This window comes from Schistocerca americana, chromosome 4 (assembly GCF_021461395.2).
Source record: "Schistocerca americana isolate TAMUIC-IGC-003095 chromosome 4, iqSchAmer2.1, whole genome shotgun sequence".
In the NCBI taxonomy this organism is placed as follows: Eukaryota; Metazoa; Arthropoda; class Insecta; order Orthoptera; family Acrididae; genus Schistocerca; species Schistocerca americana.
Window position 1 is genome coordinate 650,654,865 of NC_060122.1, and position 21,025 is coordinate 650,675,889.

General features: G+C 42.0%; 1 protein-coding gene across 1 annotated transcript in view; it reads right to left on the reverse strand.

The window, feature by feature from the left end:
- Positions 1-21,025, reverse strand: part of LOC124613675 — a 148,802-nt gene that overhangs the window by 71,264 nt on the left and 56,513 nt on the right. Inside the window, exon 2 of the mRNA XM_047142392.1 lies at positions 1,346-1,406. Coding sequence (XP_046998348.1) covers positions 1,346-1,406 — 61 coding nt within the window. The remainder of the gene's footprint in view (positions 1-1,345; positions 1,407-21,025) is intronic.

The following is a 21,025-nucleotide window of genomic DNA, read 5'->3' on the forward strand; positions in this document are numbered from 1 at the left end:
TTGTGCTCCAACAAGTCAATTTTCCCTCTTTTCAGATGATGGGAACTGTAAAGTGCACTGACAGCTTGATTAGGTGTATAACCCACAAGGTGTGCAGGGAGTAATTCAGGTCAGAATTGGTTCTGTGACGTTTTGAGGATTTTTTTGCATACTATGAGTTGGGTTAACCCACTCCTGTTACTGAACATGAAGCAGGATGTTTAATTCAGCACTACTGGGGACCAAGTGCTTCCCTTCCTTCTACACCCTCATGATGATGTGAACATTCCTGTGTGCCAAGATGACAACTGTGTCCTCATAACTACACACACACACACGTTCATGGTATGGCCAACTCACTGGCACCCAACTGCACATCAACTGGGCTGCTGAATGACCCTATCTTGATCTCTCAAGAAATGCCTGGGAGTATGTGGAACAGCAGGTGAATTGTAGATATCAATATCACCACAATTTGGTAGCTTCATGGGATCCCGTCAGCTTAGTTTGGTATGACATTAACTGAAGAAACTTGTGGGCACTCTCTCTCCAAACTGAGCCCAGTATCAAGATTAGAGGTGGTGTTACTTGGTGTTAGTGTGATGTCTCCTTGGGGAAAAGGGGGGATGTTGACAAGGGGAGAGAGGGAGCCATGATGAATCATATGACCATTTATATGTTGAAAAGATGGCTTGAGGCTGGAGGATTCTGCAAATTTGGTTTTTCATCCTACACCAAAATCAGCTCCTGTGCCTACATGTGTTATGGAGCCCATGTGCTTTTTGTTATTCACATAAGATTCTGGCCATACAAGTAATTTCAAAATCTTATGAGCTTCTCCACTAAAATTTTATGCTCTATGTAACTGATGGGCCTTCACAAGCTCTCAAAAATTTTGACAGTATCCGTCAAACATTGGACTGAGACAGTGGGAATGCTATAAGAAGAATAACTTCTGAAATGGCAGGCCCTCATTTAATGATGGATGACTACAGTATAGATGGATTCTTTTAACAGCAATGGCGAGTGGTAAATAGACAGTCAGTCCCTGCAATTAGATGGTGGCCCATTGGTCACTCTTCCAGTTACGGTAGTTCTCTGCAGTGCCTTCCTTCATTAACTTTCCATTGCATCCCCTTTTAAAGGAACACCTTGTGAAAGAAAATCTCAAATGGAGCACACTTCAACTGCTGTCTCAAAATCATTTGACACTTTTGCAAAGCGCCAATAAACTCTCAGCTGTTTACTTGCTTTGACATATTCCAGAAATAAGTATTTTACATAGAAACAATCATCTACAGTAGTGCAGCAACCAGAAAAAATATTTTTATAATTCTATATTTTAAAGTAACATTCTTCATCATACCATAAGTAAGAATCCTGCAGTAGACTTCATCATTCGAAACCAGACTGTTAGCATCGTTGCCCTGAAATGAGAACAGAGAATATAATCAATTATTAGATACTGTGCACTGGCAAATGAGAACAAAAAGGTGGAGATGTGTAACAGCTGTATGTTTAAAGAGTGAGCTTACACCTTACAAAAACAACATGAATGTCCACTACAGAGTAATTGATACTGTCATTAGTAACTAAAGTTGCCCTTTTTCAGGAACAAGCTAAGAATGTTACTGAAAAAATAAATTATGCTGTACATTCACTGCTGGCATATCTTTGCAACCTGAGTTTGGAACAGTTCAGTTATTCACATATACTTGTTGTACTACTGAAACTGTATGCTCTCCGACAATGAAGTATCTGTAAGTGCAGAATACGTCCTTTTTGTACGGAGAGCTAACACAAGTAAACTGTATTATGCTTCTCATGGATTCAACTAATTTAGAAATAGAACTTTTACAGTTTGGTGGGTTATAAATGATTTTCCCTCTAGAAGAGACCCGTGTGTGTGTGTGTGTGTGTGTGTGTGTGTGTGTGTGTGTGTGTGTGTGTGTGAGAGAGAGAGAGAGAGAGAGAGAGAGAGAGAGAGAGAGAGAGAGACCCATGGTAATGACGTCGACATGTCATGTTAAATTTTGTAAACTTAAATTTTATGAACTGATGAAGTTTGCTGCATCCGAAATATTGTCTGAAATAATTACTTTGGATTACACCTACATTCGTCGTTGATACGATAAATAATCGTGAAGCTGCTAATTCAGAACATGGGAAAGATTTGAATGCTGCATCGACTGGCGTTCGGCGTTCTTGGCCTTGCTGTGAACTGTTGAACATCGTCGCTCCCCGTCGCATGGTATTGCGTCATCCCAACCGGACTGCTTTCTCCAGCAGGTAGTCAGGACCGGATGAGTCAGCAACCCACCATCCCCTCCCTCCCAACTGGTTTTTTAACTTTTTTACAGCGACGGATCGCTCTGTGAGCAGACGCGCGGCTTCTTTACGGAATGCAATTTTAGACTAATCACCGCCTCAGCACAATATCTGCCATAATGATACTGCACAGAATTCTACACCGATAACCGCACCATCTGGGTCTATACGCACAATTCTTACGATGACTGACTACGTATTATTTGTTGAGCACGTATCGGTTGTTCTTACCGATATGTTGAAGAATAGGATGGGGCCAGAATGGCTGCTCCTTTTTGCTTCTATAGCTGGCGTTAAACAAGAGATTAAACATTTCACGATTTTTAAAGCAGTAAATATACGCCCCGCCGTTTTTCCCCCACAAGATACCGGTATTCTTGTTTTCTAAGCAGGCTTCCGTGGGACGTTTGGCAACTAAACATTCTTGTGATATCCTCCGCGTTGTATACACTCGTTTCCCCGACAGATCAATATAAATCATGTCACGTTTGGTGTTACAGCATGACAGATATATACAGGTATTTCATAAACAAATCCTCTACTACAGATCACCATCTTCCTACCAACAAATCTGAAATCGCTACTCGTTTTAATTACCAAGGACCCTCTGTAACCGCCCCATTGCGCATAAAATGGGCTCCCCAGGATTTTGTGCGACTTTACTTCCACAAGGAAAGCTACTAGTTATCATCATCTCATGTCTACTTTCAGAGCTAAGTGCCAACATTGACACCAGATCGTAACTTGCGAAGCCGTGGTTGAATAATACTGTGTGTGTTAATTTCATTGCGATTCAGCCAAGTCACAGTAGCACGATACTGATTTCGCGTGACAATTTTGCCTGGGTTAATATAAGATGTTAAAGAATTTGTCAAAGATAAATTATCTTCACCATGACATTTAGCTGACGAAGGCGAATACGACTTTTTTTGCGTTAAATATTTTATAAGGTACCGTATGCACTAACCCACGGACTACAAGCATCGGTGAAACACTCTCTGTGGCCTTTGTGGTCCAACAGCAGCTAAATGATTGAGGACGAAACAATAGCCTAATCGAAGAAAGAAAGGTAACAGGGGTTTGAAATACGCTTTTCTGGGGTACGAGTCCGATATATTAACCACTGCATAGTCGTGTTTAACTGACGGGGATAAGAGGGGGGGGGGGGAGGGGGTGGCGTGAACGAAGGTGGAAGAACAGAACTGTTTGTAGTTCTGCTGCTGGGAACATCTCAACCTCAGTCCGATCGAAAACATATCAGCACACGCGTAAACATATCAGGATCAAGAAGGTCTGATACAACGAAACAGTACTGTGTTATAAGACAAATTACAAACATGTTAACAGTCGCACTTCACGGCGTTAACTAAATCAGGCCAGCTGATTTACTGACGCCTTTCGTGTGAAACAAAGTGTAAACGTGACGTCGGGGAGACCGATGTTTGATCGGACTGGCAGAATCGATTCAGGCCTAATATGTAAACAAAAAAGAAATCAGTTTTTAAAATCTGATTTCCCTCTTCTGCAAGTTGTGTCGTACATAAATGTGGTATGTGACAGGGAACACGCAAGGAGATGGAGAAACAGTGGAATCTAAGTAGGCATTGAAAAAGGGGTTTCTCGTGCGATGTGTCGGTCGTTTTTACGTCCGAATCGGCGGTAGTAATTTTTAAATGATTTAATTAATTTATAAATATTAAATGTTACGTCGGTTCTTCACCACTTAATCTTTGACATCTATTCCTTTACACTAATTCATGTTCTTTCACGTCTGCAGTAGTACTGAAGATAAGACGGCGTGTGGACAGCCAGCAGATTACACCACAAAATGGCCAACCCGCCGGACGCACACTATCGCGGTGCCTGCCCTTTAAGATAATTTATTACGGACTTCGTCGCACTATCAATTTCTGTGAAGCGGAATAATTCATGTCGTCCATCCCCTTGGAGCAGGGTCTACTTCTTTCAAATTAATTCTGATTTTGCGCGATCTTTGAGGTTTCAATAGTAGCTCCCACCGTAGATGTGTCATTCAGTAGTCAAGCCAGCGCTTCTTAATATGATTAAAGCGTAACAACAAAAGTTGTAAGTAATAGTTAAACATAACTGCACGAGTTTCCAATATCCGTCAAATCCAATATTTCTTAGACTTACAAGGTACTATAATCAATGCGGTGTAGCACCTTTGCAACGAAAAAGTGTTCCTAAATCTATTAACCCGCGCAAGGGTGCCAATACAAGGGGGCAAGGAGGGACGACGGCCGCTCCCTCGCACTTAGGGGAAGGGAAAAATAGTGTAGTCAGGTGTTTTGCTTTCAAGAAAATGATTTACAAGTCTGTATTACTCAAGTTTTTAACAAGGTCGGAACTGGAAGTTTATTATAGCTTCTTAGAAGTCTTCCAGTATATTACATATACTTCATACCTCCTTGTGTCGTCGTCGTCCCCTCCTACAAACTATCGTGAGGGCTCCCTTGAATCCACGTGCAGATTCAGCACGTAGTCAAAGTTTTCAACTTTCGCATTTCCTACAGTATTGTTTCCAGAATTCAACTTGCCCAAGCTTGTGTTTTACAGCAACTGGTACATTTCAAAAAGAGAACTTTTTTATGTTTATGAAATTCGAAGACTTTTAGTTGCTGGCATTGCTGTTCCTGATTACTTTGCGCCAGTTTATCATGCGCACCTTAAAGTATTATATACCAGCGAGCTTTCGAGACGTGGCAAAAAGTATACGTTTTCTTCTACGGAAGCGAGGGGATGCTCGAGATCTGCAGCAAACGTGGCAGAAAAAAGATCAGAGAGCCTTCACGATGTTTAACTGCATTCGCTTTTGCGTGGTCTTGTCGGCTTCATTTCCTCTTCATAAAAGCCATAAATGTGGGTTAAAATGAAATCAAAAGTGTGAACAAAACTGATAAAATTCTATTGAAATAAATGTGAAATCCTTTTTAAAAAAAAGTCTTTCCCTTGCTTCCGACTTTGTAGATTATTTACTACCTCATAATTATCATTAACTTGTAAATCGGTATATGAGTAAAATAACTATGTTATTTGTCTTTACTCTGACATTGTATTTCTTTGCTTTTTCTTTTTTTACTCCGCGCTCACTTGATGTGCATTTTGAAATTGGCATGGTTAACAAGATTTTCAAAATTTCCACATTCAGAAAAGCTGCTTTCATGTGTATTGCTTTTTGTAAGTATTATTAAATGACTGCTTCTCTTCATCTAAGAGGATAAAAAACTGTTTCAACTGGTCTCTAAAATTACTTTAAGCAGTTTCATCTTTATATAAATTAGAGCCACGGGAGCGAAATCTAATGTGCAATTCGTGTGTATCCTGGTAGAAATTGTCTACAAGGGAGGTCATCCCGAGAGCATTTGAGTGCACATGTTGCAGCCAGCTGTACATCTTGGCACACATCAGCATCAACGCTCTCTGTCGTATGGGTTCTGAGACCATATCAGTTCTTTCCGGAGATTAGCAGAAGTCTTGAAGACAGACAGCCTCAATCGTGAGGTCTCTGCACATACGTCGATTTGAAATATCGTTCTGGATGCTGGTCGTTAAAAGAATAGGAATTTAATATCATTAGTTCTTACTGACAGTGTATCCGCAGTAATGTCCGAGGGTTCATGTCTCTCTCAAAAAGCAGACACCCCCACAACACGCTAGAAACTGAGAATTAGTTTAAATACAGAGTAGCGATATTTTCGACACCATGTGGGGAGTGTAGCGGAAAGATAAGACTCCTCAGTACGTGTTTTTATTGAGACAAGCATTAATATTAGGTTTAGCAAGGTCCAAAAAAAGAATCAGACTGATCCCAATATCAATCTTTCACCACCCACATTTACTCTTGTCCATATTTATTTATTTACTTATTTATTTTGATCTAACACCAAATGATTACAAAAAAAGGTTTTTGTTCCAGTCTTCTGGATAAGTCAGAGCCTTACTTACTAGAGTCACGCATTATTGCCTGGCACTTTTATCTACACAACTTTTTCTAAATTTAGTTGAGAGAATGTTACATACATGGACTATACATAAAAACAATTGGTTATTGCATACTTAGATTAAGGAATCTACAGTTTGTGACACAGTATTCAGATCTGAGAGTACATATATTTTTAGACAGATGGCCTTCCATCAAACGAGTGTACTAAATCTAGAAACTCAGCTATTTAATATACAGGATTGTTTAAGAGCCATAATTTTAATTTCTTTTTTAGTTTTGTAATGGGGAATTTGGAGATATTAGGATTGAAGCAATTCAGTAGTTTTATGCCTTCATAGTGAGGGCTTTTCTCATTAAGTGTTGTTCTATGAAAGATGAGATGGGGTCTCTAACTCTAGTGTTGTGATCGTGTGTTTCTTTATTAAGTGTTTTGTTACTGTTTACTGCCATAATGATTATCTTCAGTACATGTAGGTTATGAACAGTTAGTATTTTAAATTCTTTAAACAAATTTCTGCAGGATTCCCTGGCACATTTCTTTCCCATAATTCTAAGTGTCTTCTTTTGTAAGATAAGTACACTTTTCATATTACCTTTACTGCTGGATCCCCATACCTCTATCCCATAGCTTAGATGGGATTCAAATAGTGCAAAATATATTTGCCTCAGAGTGGTTATGTTACAAAAACGTGTCAGTTTTCTTAGGTCATATATGGCAGTACATAGCTTTTTGCAAATATCATTTACATGATCAGACCAGTATAACTCTGCATCAAGTGTCAGGGCAAGAAATTTGGTCGAGTATTAGTTCAGACACAATGACCATTGAGTTATTCAAATATAACATTAACTCGGCAGCACCGAATAACCCGAGAATACAGTATTAGTAGTACGCCTACCAGTATCGACTGGCTGACACACACACACACACACACACACACACACACACACACACACACACATTTTAGCGACAGCAAGAACAAAGCGGTCTCAGCAAGAACAAAGCGGTCTTGCGAAGTAATACTGTATTCATTGCCAAACAGGTGCCTCCGACAACTAATCCGACAGCCAACACAAGGAATAGTGCATAGATTTTTAGACTTCCTGGCCTCAAACATTGCTGATCTTTTCGAGTGTAGTACGAAGGCGAGCTGGAAAGTAGTGTTTCTGCATTTTTATTCTGTTCTCAGTATCGGTTGAGATATTACACGTCATACATATTACTCACAAGGGATGAGTCTCGGCTCTAACAGGAATTCAATGTTCCAAATGTATTTAGAAACTTTATCTACCACTGTGATTAGTATAGTGAAAGAACTCTTAGTTTGTCCACTATCGGCCTTTAAAAATATACAGGAAGTTTCTCAACAAAATGCATGAAACAATATGCAGAATCACAAGAGGCACATTTGATGAAAGCAGTATCTGTACAATCCTCAGAATCACATTCTTGGGCTGCAAATTAAAATGCTACTCGTCTGACATTCTTGAATGAGTAGTAGTAGTAGTTTACTCAGCCGCTTGGCAGGAATACTGAAGCACAGGCTGATACACCGGGGCATTCTTTGAATAATAGAATGCATTTTCATTATGAAAACTTTATTTCCTAATTTAACATCGAAGTCACAGCAGAGTGTCCTTAGAGTGTCGTTATCCTTATGGCACATAGTTTATATTGCCTGAAGAAATGTACATCCAAAGGCTGGGCGTACTTTGTTTTTGGGGAAGTGATCATGCATTCAATGTCTTTGCCCGCAAATGAATAATTTACTGTTGTTGAGTACTTAAACACTAATGACACTCACGAGAAAGGTTTTTTAAATGATCTTTTGATATTTTCTCACTTGTACTAGCCTCAAAATAAAATGTTTGGTCGAGGATTGTCTCCAGTGGCCATTTAACTCTCCGCTCGAAATTTTTTTCCTGAAGACAAATACAGTTTCTTTTTTAGGTGTCCACTCATCGAATGTCCAGCATCACTTACGTAATTATAAGTTGTACTATGCCCAGACTGGATCAAGGCAACTGTTAATTTCCCCTTTTAGATAGTGGCGCACCAGAAGTTAGTTCATAATTAAATCCACTTTGACCAGTGTTCCAAATGCAGTGTGGCTGTATGTGGAAACTTTCAGTTTTCTGGTATACTTCTTCAACAAGACGGGCCCCAGGCTGGTCAATATCTTGATCTTCCCGAACGTCTCCGCCTGTTATGAAAGCAGTGATGTGTCTACGGCACTTTCCAAATTCTTTGTTGAGACGTGTTACTAAAGTTACACGACATTTGAACTTCGTGTGCCCAATTTCCTTTGCTTTTTGCATTGTCGAAAATTTTATATGCCTCTAATGTATACATTTCCCTTCTAAGGAATTGGGGGTAGTGTGTGTTGTTTTCTTCCCAGTTCTTTTTTCCTCAAAATATATGTTCATTTAGTCTTTTTTCTCCGCATAATCAAATATTACTTCGATGTCCGATGCGCTTTTTACAGATGGATGTCTCTTCAATGACGAGGTCGCAACTTCACGTGGATCATAAATACGTTCAAGACTTTTCCAAAACTTTTGTTAAAATATTAATAGCATTGGATATCTGTTGGCTTCTCTTTGAGAAGTGCTATTTACGCCGTTGCCACTACCACTACAACCTCTAACGCTATTAATCGCGTTATCGTCTATAAAGTCGTTTTCTTCATACGCTATCCTATCCAATGTAGCTTTAGTTGAGACGTGAAATGAATATTCACGTTTCTGAATAAGCAGAGCCACCAAAAACATTGCGAAAGCATCACCGTCCTGTCCTAAACTGTCTTCGGTTGGATAACACGTTCTTAACTTGAATCTCACAATATTTAAAACGTTCCAAATACTAATGATTTCGTACATTTTTGCTACATTATGTGACAATACTGACACACCTATACTAAAGACTACTTGCTGAGGTAACTGACTGCTTTGTTTAAGAAGCTTCAACAGTTTTCATATAAAAATTTGGGAGGTATCTCTCTTCAGCACGCCCCCATAAGTACAGGTCACCGAAGGCAAAAAGAGCATGACGCAAGTAGGTGGAAATACAGGTCACTATTACGGTAAAAGCCGAACTGAGATCTGGTAAAAGAACAAATTAAGACCAAAGAGAAAATGGAGAGATGGAACAGACGAAGTCTGAAGTCTGTTGCAGATCGGCTGGCGGGGAAGGGGGGGGGGGGGGGGGGGGGACTGGCGACAGAAGGCAGGAAACAGAATGCAGTGAAAGAGGAGCCTCGAAGCTGCAGTCGACCCTCTGAGCCTGATCGGATTAAGTAAGTTAAACAATTGTGGTTGACAGTAAAAGATATTACGAACAGCGCTCCAGCTAAATACGTACCGAGCAATACAAGAGGGCAAAGACCCGATTTGGTTTGGTGACATTATCCTCAGAATGTTGCGAAAATAAGACTACTACACTCTAGCTACGAAAGAGACTACACAGTAAACTTAATAACTCGTGCACCCGCAAAAAAGGAGCATGTGCCGAACCTACGATAATTTTCAGTCTCATCTTGACGAAAGGTGATCAGGAACGTTCTGGTAACACGTTAAGTCAATGAACGGATAATACTGTACCAATGTTAGACAGTCGCACATTCAAATTTGATATACTAATAAACAACCCCGATACTGAGAACGTGAAGAAAGCGTTAGACCCTGACGGAATTCCAGTTACATTTTACGCTGAATATACTGCAAAATTACCCAACTTCCTAGCTCGTATTTATCCAGAATCTCTTGCGCATTCACTTCCGGCAGGAGAAAAATCTTGTCACTCCTGTTCACAAAAGGATGAAATAACGATAGGGTAGAAATTCCAGACCAATAATGCTTACTCCCTTCTGTTGAATGAACCCAGAGCATGTTCTATGCTCAATCATTATGGCATCCCTGGATGAAAATCTTCTCCCGAGAAATCAGCACGGATTCAGAAAAATTTCACTCGTGTGGTATACGGTTTGTTTTATCGATACACAATGATCTTGTAAACATTTGGTGCAGTGAAGAGGTCAGATTCCGTCGTCTTAGTTTTTTAACAGACGTTCGGCGCTTTACCACTTCGTTGACTACTAACAAAGATTCGATCATACGGAGAATGTTCGCAGATACGTGATTGGCTCGATGAATATTTGACTAACATAGCCCAGTACCGTATACCAGGCAGTGGCTGTTCAGCAGGAACGGAACTAACATCGGGTGTGGACCAAGAAGGCGTAACAGGAACTTTATCGTCGTCATTATTCACAAATGACTTATCAAGTAGGATCAGCAGCGTTACCAGTTTGTTCCCCAATGTTATCTACAGCTAAGTACCGTCGCTGCATGATCGTAAGGAAATTTAATTATTTTTTTAAATATTTGTCATTCCCTACCCCTACAGGTACGGCGGGCTGTTCGAATAATGATCCACTACACGGTCACGGATTTTTCAGCCAAATACCAGACAAACTGGTAGTGGCACAAAGAGTCCCATTCAGGAATTTTTGGGATGGCTTTTCCAGACCCAACATTTGCTTTATACCCAAGGGCATACTCCCTAAAACCTTTGTCGGAACAGTGGGATGTGAACTATTTTTAATTTAATTTGCACGTATAACACCTCTTTAGGTATCGATAAATGTAATGTAATACCTTCCTAGAACAACGAGAAAGAACGCGATAACATCTGATTACAAGATCAGTGGCAAACGTCTTGAGCACGTCACATCGTAAAAATATTTTGCTACTATGCTAAAACCGGGTTCACCCAAGTAACGCAAGTGTCGCCACAGCTCGCCGCTTTCTGCAGTGGCACCGTGAGCTACCGTCCACACAGGAGGTGCCACAAATTCTGCGTAGTTGCACAGTTTGCAATATGGAGCCAGCTTCAGCTGAGACGATTCGGCAGGTGTTAATGTAGCGCAGACTGTGGCGTTAAACAGAGGCAACAGTTAAATGTAAATAAAAGAAAACGCAAATGTTGGATACGAACATTGGTTTCGCGCAGAAATAAAACACCGGTTGAAAATATACTTCTGAAACAATTTACATTTGAAGATAATTCGTTCGTAAACCATTTACGAATGACAAAAATTTCAGGTACTTGTTGGTAGTGTGTCGAGCGCCATTCAATGTTTCTTTCGAGGGTGAGTCAGTAAGTCGCAAACTCTAGAATAGCCATATCGTTTTAAATTTCGCGCCAATCCGTATGTAGAAAGTGATAGCAAACGTCGCATGGAAGGTAGCCGATACACAGTATTCTGTAGCCAATGATTGATTATCTGTGGTCAGGCCAACAAGGCATGTCTGTAACGAGTGTGTACCCGACCAGAACGAGATTTTTGTGATCCGGGGAACTGATCACAGAGCACGTCCATAGCGAAATGCGTCCCATGTACGCTCATCAAAAAGAGTTTTGCAATACCTCTGTTCCGAAAGTCCCGGAACCTGTACAGAAAATTGGAATAGAGATCAACACTATCATTTCCGCCCTTTTTATTGCTCATGAAAACCACACATTGCATGTTGTATCACCATACAGCGAGACCTTCAGAGGTGGTGGTTCAGATTGCTGTACACACCAGTACCTCTAATACCCAGTAGCACGTGCTCTTGCATTGATACATGCCTGTATTCGTCCTTTTCAATCTACCAAGGCATGTTCGGTAGGGTCATGTCTGGAGAACGTGGTGGCCACTCTAGTCGAACGAAGGAAGTCATTCGCACGATGTGAGCGCGAATTGTCCGTGAAGACGAATGCTTCGCCAATATGCTGTCGATATGGTTGCACTATCGGTCGGAGGATGACATTCACGTATCGTACAGCCGTTACGGCGCCTTCCATGACCACCAACGGCGTACGTCGGCCCCACATAATGCCACCCCAAAACAGCAGGGAACCCTCTCCACCTTGCTGCACTCGCTGGACAAGGTGTCTAAGGGTTTCAGCCTGACAGGTTGCCTCCAAACACGTCTCCGAAGATGGTGCGATTGATGGCATATGCGACGCTCATCGGTGAAGAGATGCCAATCCTGAGCAGTCCATTCGGCATGTTGTTGGGCCCGTCTGTACCGCGCTGCATGGTGTCGCGGTTGCATAGATGGACCTCGCCATTGACATCGGGAGTGATGTTGCGCATCATGCATCCTAGTGCTCACAGTTTGAGTCTTAACACGACGTCCTGTGGCTGCACGAAAAGCATTATTCAACATGGTGGCGTTGCTGTCAGGGTTCTTCCGAGCCATAATCCTTACGTACCGGTCGTCCACTGCAGTAATAGCCCTTGGGCGGCCTGAGCGAGGCATGTCATCGACAATTCCTATCTCTCTGTCTCTCCTACATGTCCGAACAACATCGCTTTGGTTCACTCCGAGTCGCCTGGACGCTTCCCTTGTTGAGAGCCCTTCCTGACACAAAGTAACAATCCGGACGCTGTCGAACCGCGGTATTGACCGTTTAGGAATGGTTGAACTACAGACAACACGAGCCGTGTACCTTCTTCCCGGTGGAATGACTGGAACTGATAGGCTGTCGAACCCCCTCCGTCTAATAGGCACTGCTCATGCATGGTTGTTTACATCTTTGGGCGGGTTTAATGACGTCTCTGAACAGTCAAAAGGACTGTGTTCGTAATCCACAGTCAACGTCTATCTTCAGAAGTTCTGGGAACCGCGGCGATGCAAAACTTTTTTTGATGTACGTATGATTCGAACTGTGTTTCATGAGAATTTTTGATCAATTCGATACAGGTATTCATCAAAAGAGAAAAGAAAAAGGTCACAAATGCATCCTGGCCGCCCTGGTTACGCAGTGATGGGACATTGCTTCCCCGTCTTGGAGTATTTCGCCATCTCCGGCCACTTCGGCCTTGCAGGTTGCAGCAATTTATAGAACGAAACAAACTTGTTAGATGCGAATGCTGCGACTTGAATGCTAAGGTGCAGGCTTTTAAGGCACGCAGCAAAGGTAGAGCAGAGGCAGTGTGGCTTTTGTAAACCACGCTTTCCGATGAGGCACCGCACACTGCGTGCAGCAGAGGCGTAGGGCAAGCCATTAGCAAGGGTTGTCCGATCTGCTACTCCGCCTGCGTCGTTCCCTCGGGACCCGTAGATTCTGCGCGGTAGGTAGCAAGCTCACTGCTCCCCGCTCGGACGACAAGGCGCGCTAGTCGGCCGATCTGCAATCTTTCTCAAACGAGTGTAACGAAACTATTCGGTTAACAAAGTGATTGTCGCACTTCTCATAGCTTCGTCAATGGTCATAGTTATTGTGATACTCCGAGATTAGCTAAACCACTAGAGAAATTCTTAAAGTTTGGATGGAAAAATAGGGGTCGCCACGAATTTGCATTTGGTGCATGTTAGTCATACGTTGCTGCTTACAAAATGTAGCTAATGTATTGAATTATTCTTTGTACTTGGAAGGATATCGCTACCAGTCTCCAATCTTGAGGAAATGGATTGTATGTGATGCGCCCCGTCCCGAACACTTGCGCCAACGAGAAAGCCAGAGTGAAATATTCATAAATACGTCGTACCTCGAACGGTTTTAGATATCGAAACAAGATTTTGGCAAATGACAGCACAACAGCAGCAGAGTATTTTGCCATATGATTAACATGCGCAATTTTCATATCTATGGCGATATTCAAGCTAGTACAGATTTCTTCAATAAATTAATAAGGGATAAAATTGGAAGAATGATGAAGACGAGTTACATTACATCATTTGTACGTCTTACTTATTATTTCATTTATTATATATAAGTAAAAACGTTGTTACGTTAGTACTGGCCCCTTCTTTCATAACTGCATACTGCCAAAGGTCAGAATCTCCTGATGCATTAAAACACTTTCACGTAAGGAAAGCTCCACTCGTTTCTACACCAACTCGGAGGAGGCGACAGCAACCGGTTAGTACTCAGTGGTCCCATTTCCTCCACCTCGGCGAGATTACTTGATGCAATGTTTGAGTCCTCGAGTAATTATGCGGTACACATGTAGCTGTGACAATTCTCTCTACAGTCTGCAGTTTACACTAAAAGGGCCATTTAACCACATGAAGTCTGGAACTAAGATGCCATATGCACACTCCACAGTTCGACGAGCACGAGAAAAGCTGTAGTTAAAAACTGTCAGTAGCAGCAACTCTACATTTACGGTAGCATGGCAGTTTGTTTAAAGAAAAGAAACGGAAATGCACAGACCAACTCGCGGTGGACACTGCAGGGCTCTCCGTGCTTCGTGAGCGCTGAGCCACTACTGACACGGGCATCTTTGACCTCGAACGTCCGAAACCGCAAGAAATCACGCTTAGCCCAACACTCGATCATAAAAACAACAATAGTCAGTGTGATTTCCAGCAAAACTCCTCAGCAGAGAATTTTGCAGAGTCGTTTTAAACGTAGTCACTGCCCCGCTGACAAACAGAAACTATGCGAAATGAAAGCAGTTGTCACAAGGTCAATGAGACACACTTTTAACGAATTTGAAAGCAATGTTTTATCTGTAGATTCTAAAAATAGCCCCCAAAAATTTTGGTCGTACGTAAAATCTATCAACGCTACAAATAATTCAATACCTTCTCTTCCTGACAGTACGGGTACTGTAACTGATGAAGATAACCAGAAGGCCGAAATTCTAAACCTAGCTTTCAAAAACTCGTTTACGATAGAGGACTGAAGCACCATTCCCCTTTCAATTATCTAACAAACGAAAGAATGGCTGACATAGTGTTTCGTTGTAAAACAGTTAAGATCCTTAGACGCCAGAAAGGCATCTGGCCCAGGCGGTATCCCCGTAAGATTTTATGTTGACTATGCTACAAATATAGCACCATTCTTATCCGTCATCTATCAGAGATCATTGGAACGGCGGAAAGTTCCACGGGACTGGAAGAAGGCCCAGGTCATAGCAATCTATAAAAAGGGTAGAAAATCGGATGCCCAGAATTACCGGCCAATTTCTCTGACATCGATTTGTTGTAGAATCATGGAACATTTGTGTGTTCAGACATAATGACCTTCCTAGACTTTGAAGAGCTCATCTGCAGAAACCAGCACGGTTTTAGGAAACAGCGGTCATGCGAGACACAGCTGGCCCTCTTTGTACATGATATACAACAGGCTCTAGATACCGGCTCCAATGTTGATGCCATATTTCTTGACTTTCGAAAGGCGTTCGACTCAGTTCCGCACTGTCGCTTGCTACAAAAAGTGCGCGCTTACGGTCTATCCAATGACATATGCGATTGGATAGAAAGTTTTCTAACAGACAGGGAGCAGTATGTCGTCCTGAACGGGGTAATTCAACAGAAACAAGAGTAACTTCAGGTGTGCCCCAGGGCAGCGTAATGGGTCCTCTGCTTTCTACGACTTACATAAACGATCTGGTTGATGGTATTGACAGCGGCTTTGGACTGTTTGCCGATGATGCTGTAGTCTACAGGAAAGTAGTATCACACGAAAGTTATGAAAAAATCAATGAGGATTTGTAGAACATAAATGCGTCTTGTAATGACTGGCAGTTATCTCTCAATATAAGTAAGTGTAACCTGCTGCGAAAATCCCCATTAATGTACGAGTACAAAATAAATGATCAGTCTTTGTAAGCGGTAACGTCAGTCAAGTATCTGGGTGTGACTATTCGAAATGATCTCAAATGGAATGATCAGATTACACATGTAACGGGTAAGGCGAACTCTAGATTGCGGTTTATTGGTAAAATCCTGAAGCGATGCAGTCCTTCAACAAAGGAAATAGCTTACAATACGTTAGTTCGTCCAGTCTTAGAGTAATGTTCGTCTGTATGGGACCCTTAACAGTTGGGTCTGATTCAAGAGATTGAGAAGGTCCAAAGAAGAGCGGCAAGTTTCGTGACTGGTACATTTAGCCATCGCGAGAGCGTTACAAATTTCATAGAAAGTTTGAAGTGGGACATACTTGCAGATAGACGACGCGCCAAACAGAAGGGGCTGCTCACTAAATTCCGAAATCCAATCTTCACCGAGGATGTAGAGCATATATTATTACCAGCAACTTTCAAATCGCGTAATGATCATCATTCAAAGATAAGGGAAATAAGAGCTCGTACTGAGGCGTTCAGACAGTCGTTTTTCCCTCGCGCGATCCGCGAGTGGAACAGAGAGGGGAAATATGACTGGCGCGAATTGTGCCCTCCGCCACACACCGCTTGGTGGCTAGCGGAGTATATATGTAGATGTAGACTTGGCTGTTAGCGCCATCAGGCGGTACGTCGTTGCAGCTGCACAGACAAGTGCTCGAGTTGGGTGAATGGTATAGCAGCAGTACGAATGTGTCTCAGAGTGTTCGGATGCGGGTTCCTGTGTTGTACAGTGATATCACGAAGAGAAAATTCTACGAATGTGGTTCGAATACCAGGGACAAAGCTGCGAAATGCTGAATATGGAAAAGGAATTGTGCCCCAGGACGGGGAGTTCGCGGGCACATTATGTAACATAATAATTCAGAAATATAATGGGTGTGACAGAGAAATACATGTCGTTACGCTGGGTAGATATGATTTTGAAGGACAGTAAGAACCTGAACCTAAAGGCGACTGTTCAAGCGGTACACGACATTCATTTCCAGAGCAACAGGAACAGTCCAGTCAAAGTGAGTGCGAAATATCAATTCGCACAGCAAACTGACATGCTGTAAGTGCATTAAAAGTACATAAAATTGAAGATTAATTCTAAATTATGGGTCTAACAAAAGGGGAGCAGGAGCTCGTCGCAAAGGAAACAGACTGTCGTAATTACAAGCTATAAAAGAGCATGTATTACCGCAATTTGATAAAGCAAAGTTGTATGGATCTACAGCTCATAGTTGGCATCTGCAAATGACGGCACTAGAAGCGTCGAAAATGGTTGGCTTTGAAAATTTCAGAGCTTTGATTTCTTTTGTCGACAATCTTACGGCTGAATATGGTAAGCTATCTACGCATATTACTACATGTGTCACACGCGGGGGCATAGAAGACGATAATAGTACACGTCATAAGGCACAAAAGTTTGTGGAGGAAGTGAATATGTTTATGACAGAGCAGGCTGTGGAGAAAGAAAATTTTGGAACAGTGACCCGAGGCAATTCCAGTATAAAACGTCGTCTTCACTTTCTCACAGAGGAGACTACAGTTGTCCATGGATCTACCCAAGGCTACAGATTTCATGTGGCTTTATCAATGAGAGGCAGACTAAAGCAAACAAGTTGTGCATCTGTTTTCAAGAGGCACAAGGAACCTTAGGACCAAATATTTCAGAGGAACTTTAAACAACATGCCCCCGAAACATTCATGTGGAGACGAGCTAAAAAGGAAGAGTGACCACAGAACACATGAAACGTTTTCTAACTTCAGTCCTTGGCGAACATGTAACAAGTGGAAAGATACTATTACCGTGCTATTTCTTGTCTGGTCATTCAGATGCAAGTTTTTCACAAAGATGTTATGCTTACGATATTGCCACCGAAAACAACAAAATATTGCCAACCCCTTGACGTTTACTTCTTTCAGCAATATAAGCTCTATATCAATACGACTGCTGGTTGTGTAAGACAATGTGCCAAACCAGAAGTGAAGTTACATTATCGTTATTTCATTATCAAACTTCACTATGTTATTGACAGTCAATTTTCTGCACAAAAGTATACTCCTACACTGATGAGCCAAAACATTATGACCACTTGCTTAATAGCTTGTTTGTCCGTCGTTGGAACGAAATACGGCACTGATTCTGCGTATCAGGAATCCAACACTTTGTTGATAGGTTTGTGTAGCATTAGATCTCAACGCAGAGGTCATATAATTCGCATAAATAACGGGCCGCTGATTTGGGTACGCGGTGATGGAGCCCGATAGCGACCTAGATGGGTTCCACAGGATTTATGTAAGATGAATTTAGTTGCCGAGACATCAACGTGAGTTCACTATAATGCTCCTCAAACCACTAAAGCATGCTACTGGTCTGAGACACGGACAATTATAACGCTGAAAAATGACACAGCCGTCGGTAAAAGAAAACAAGCATGAAGGGAAGCAGGGGGTTCGCAGCTGTCATCGTGGCTTCGATTACTACCACAGGTCCCATGCAAGCGCAGGATAACGTCTCCCAGAGGACAACACTGCCCCCACCAGCCTGCGTCCGTGGCGCACTTCACGTTTCGAGTGCCGTTCACCTCGATGACGGCGTTTGTGGAGACGACCAGCGGCCTAAGTGTAGCAAAAGCGTGATTCACCCAAAGAGCCGACACGTTCCATTGATCGACGGTCGAAATCCGATGGTGCAGTGCGGACTGCAATCGTAACTGATGATGCTGGGCCAACATGTGAACACGTAGTACAGTCTGCTGCTGAGTTCCATGTTAAACAACGTACGATGAATGGTGTGCTGCGAAACACTTGTTCGTGCACCACCATTGCACTCTTTCGGCAGAGATGCCACAAATCACCATCTATCCTATTTTACACAGCAGACAAGCCTCCAAACCCCACGTTCTGTAAAGTCGTGGACGTCCAACCATTTAGCACCTAGTGGTAGTTTCACTGTCCTACCTCCTTCCGTAGAAGCTCACGACAGTAGAACGTGGATATTCAACCGACTTCGTCATTTTCGAGATACTCGTTCACAGGCTCTGCGCTATAATAATCTGCCCTTTATGAAAGTCGCCTATTTCAATGGATTTCCCCGATTGCAGCCCGTATCCTCGCTTGGGTGATCCCCTGCCCGTGTCTGCTCCGCCTACATACTGTTGTTACCGCGGCATGTGCCGCAAGGCCACCAGGCGGCATCCAACGTTGCAGTGGGCAGTAGTCATAACGTTTTGGCTCCTAGTGTACGTTGGAATATGCTTGGCGACAGGTAGGTTATGACACTGACATACCTGTATCTTCATTTGAAAATGTAATTACTGTGGCGTCAGATACTAGACAGTTTGAACGTGAAAGCGATTTTAAATGTAAAAACATGGCTTTAGTGGATGTGCACCTTGTTCTTTTCCACTTTGTTTTAACCACTTCACCGACGTCCCCATCTGCGCTATGAGTAGTAATATAAACAGTATCACGTGTGAAGGATGCGTGTGTTTCGCGCTGTTATAACTACTTTAAGCATAGAGTTTTTGGCTCTGTTGATTGAAAATGTAATGATAAACTGACGCCATTTAACTGTGTATAATTTCTCTCCTATGCATCTACATCTACGTGATTATTCTGCTATTCACAATAAAGTGCCTGGCAGAGGGTTCAATGAACCACCTTCACGCTGTCTCTCTACCGTTCCACTCTCGAACGGCACACGGGAAAAACGAGCACTTGAATTTTTCCGTGCGAGCCCTGATTTATTTTATCGCGATGATAGTTTCTCCCTATGTAGGTGGGTGCCAACAGAATGTTTTCGCAATCGGAGGAGAAAACTGGTGATTGAAATTTCATGAGAAGATCCTGTCGCAACGAAAAACGCCTTTGTTTTAATGATTGCCACTCCAATTCACGTATCATGTCTGTGACACTATAACACCTATTTCGCGATAATACAAAACGAGCTGCCCTTTTTTATACTTTTTCGATGTCATCTGTCAGTCCCACCTGATTCGGACCCCACACCGCACGGCAGTACTTCAGAATAGGGCGGACAAGCGTAGTGTAAGCAGTCTCTCTGGTAGACCTGCTGCACCTTCTAAGTGTTCTGCCAATGAATCGCAGTCTTTGGTTTGCTCTATCCACAATATTATCTATGTGATCGTTCCAATTTAGTTTATTTGTAACTGTGATCCCTAAGTATTTAGTTGAATTTTCAGCCCTCAGATTTGTGTGACTAATAGCGTAATCAAAATTTAGCTGATTTCTTTTAGTACTCGTGTGAATAACTTCGCACTTTTCTTTATTCAGGGTCAATTGCCACTTTTCGCACCACACAGATATCTTATCTAAATCATTTTGCTAGTCGTTTTGATCATCTGATGACTTTACAAGACGGTAAATGACAGCATCAGCTGAAAACAATCTAAGATGGCTACTCAGATTGTCTCCTATGTCGTTAATATAGATCAGGAACAATAGAGGGACTTCCTTGGGGAACGCCGGATATTACTTCTGTTTTACTCGATGACTTTCGTCTATTACTACGAACTGTGACCTTTCTGACAGGAAATCACGAATCCAGTCGCACAACTGAGGCGATACTCCGTAGGCACGCAGTCTGGTTAGAAGACGCTTGTGAGGATGGTGTCGAAAGCCTTCTGGAAATCTAAAAATATGGAATCAATTTCATATCCCCTGTCCATAGCACTTATTACAACATCAGTATAAAGAGCTAGTTGTGTTTCACAAGAACGATATTTTCTGAATCCGTGCTATGTGTCAATAAATCGTTTTCTTCGAGGTACTTCATAATGTTCGAATACAATATATGTTCCAAAAACCTGCTGTAAATGGACGTTAGTGATATAGGCCTGTAATTCAGCGGATTACTCCTACTTCCCTTTTTGAGTATTGGTGTGACTTGGGCAATTTTTCAGTCTTTAGGTACATATCTTTCTGTGAGCGAGTGGTTGTATATAATTGATAAATATGTAGCTATGTTATCACCATACTCTGAGAGGAAGCTGACTGGTATACAATCTGGACCGGAGGCCTTGCCTTTATTGATTTAAGTTGCTTCGTTACTCCGAGGATATCTACTTCTATGTTTCTCATCTCGGCAGTTGTTCTTGATTGGAATTCAGGAATATTTACT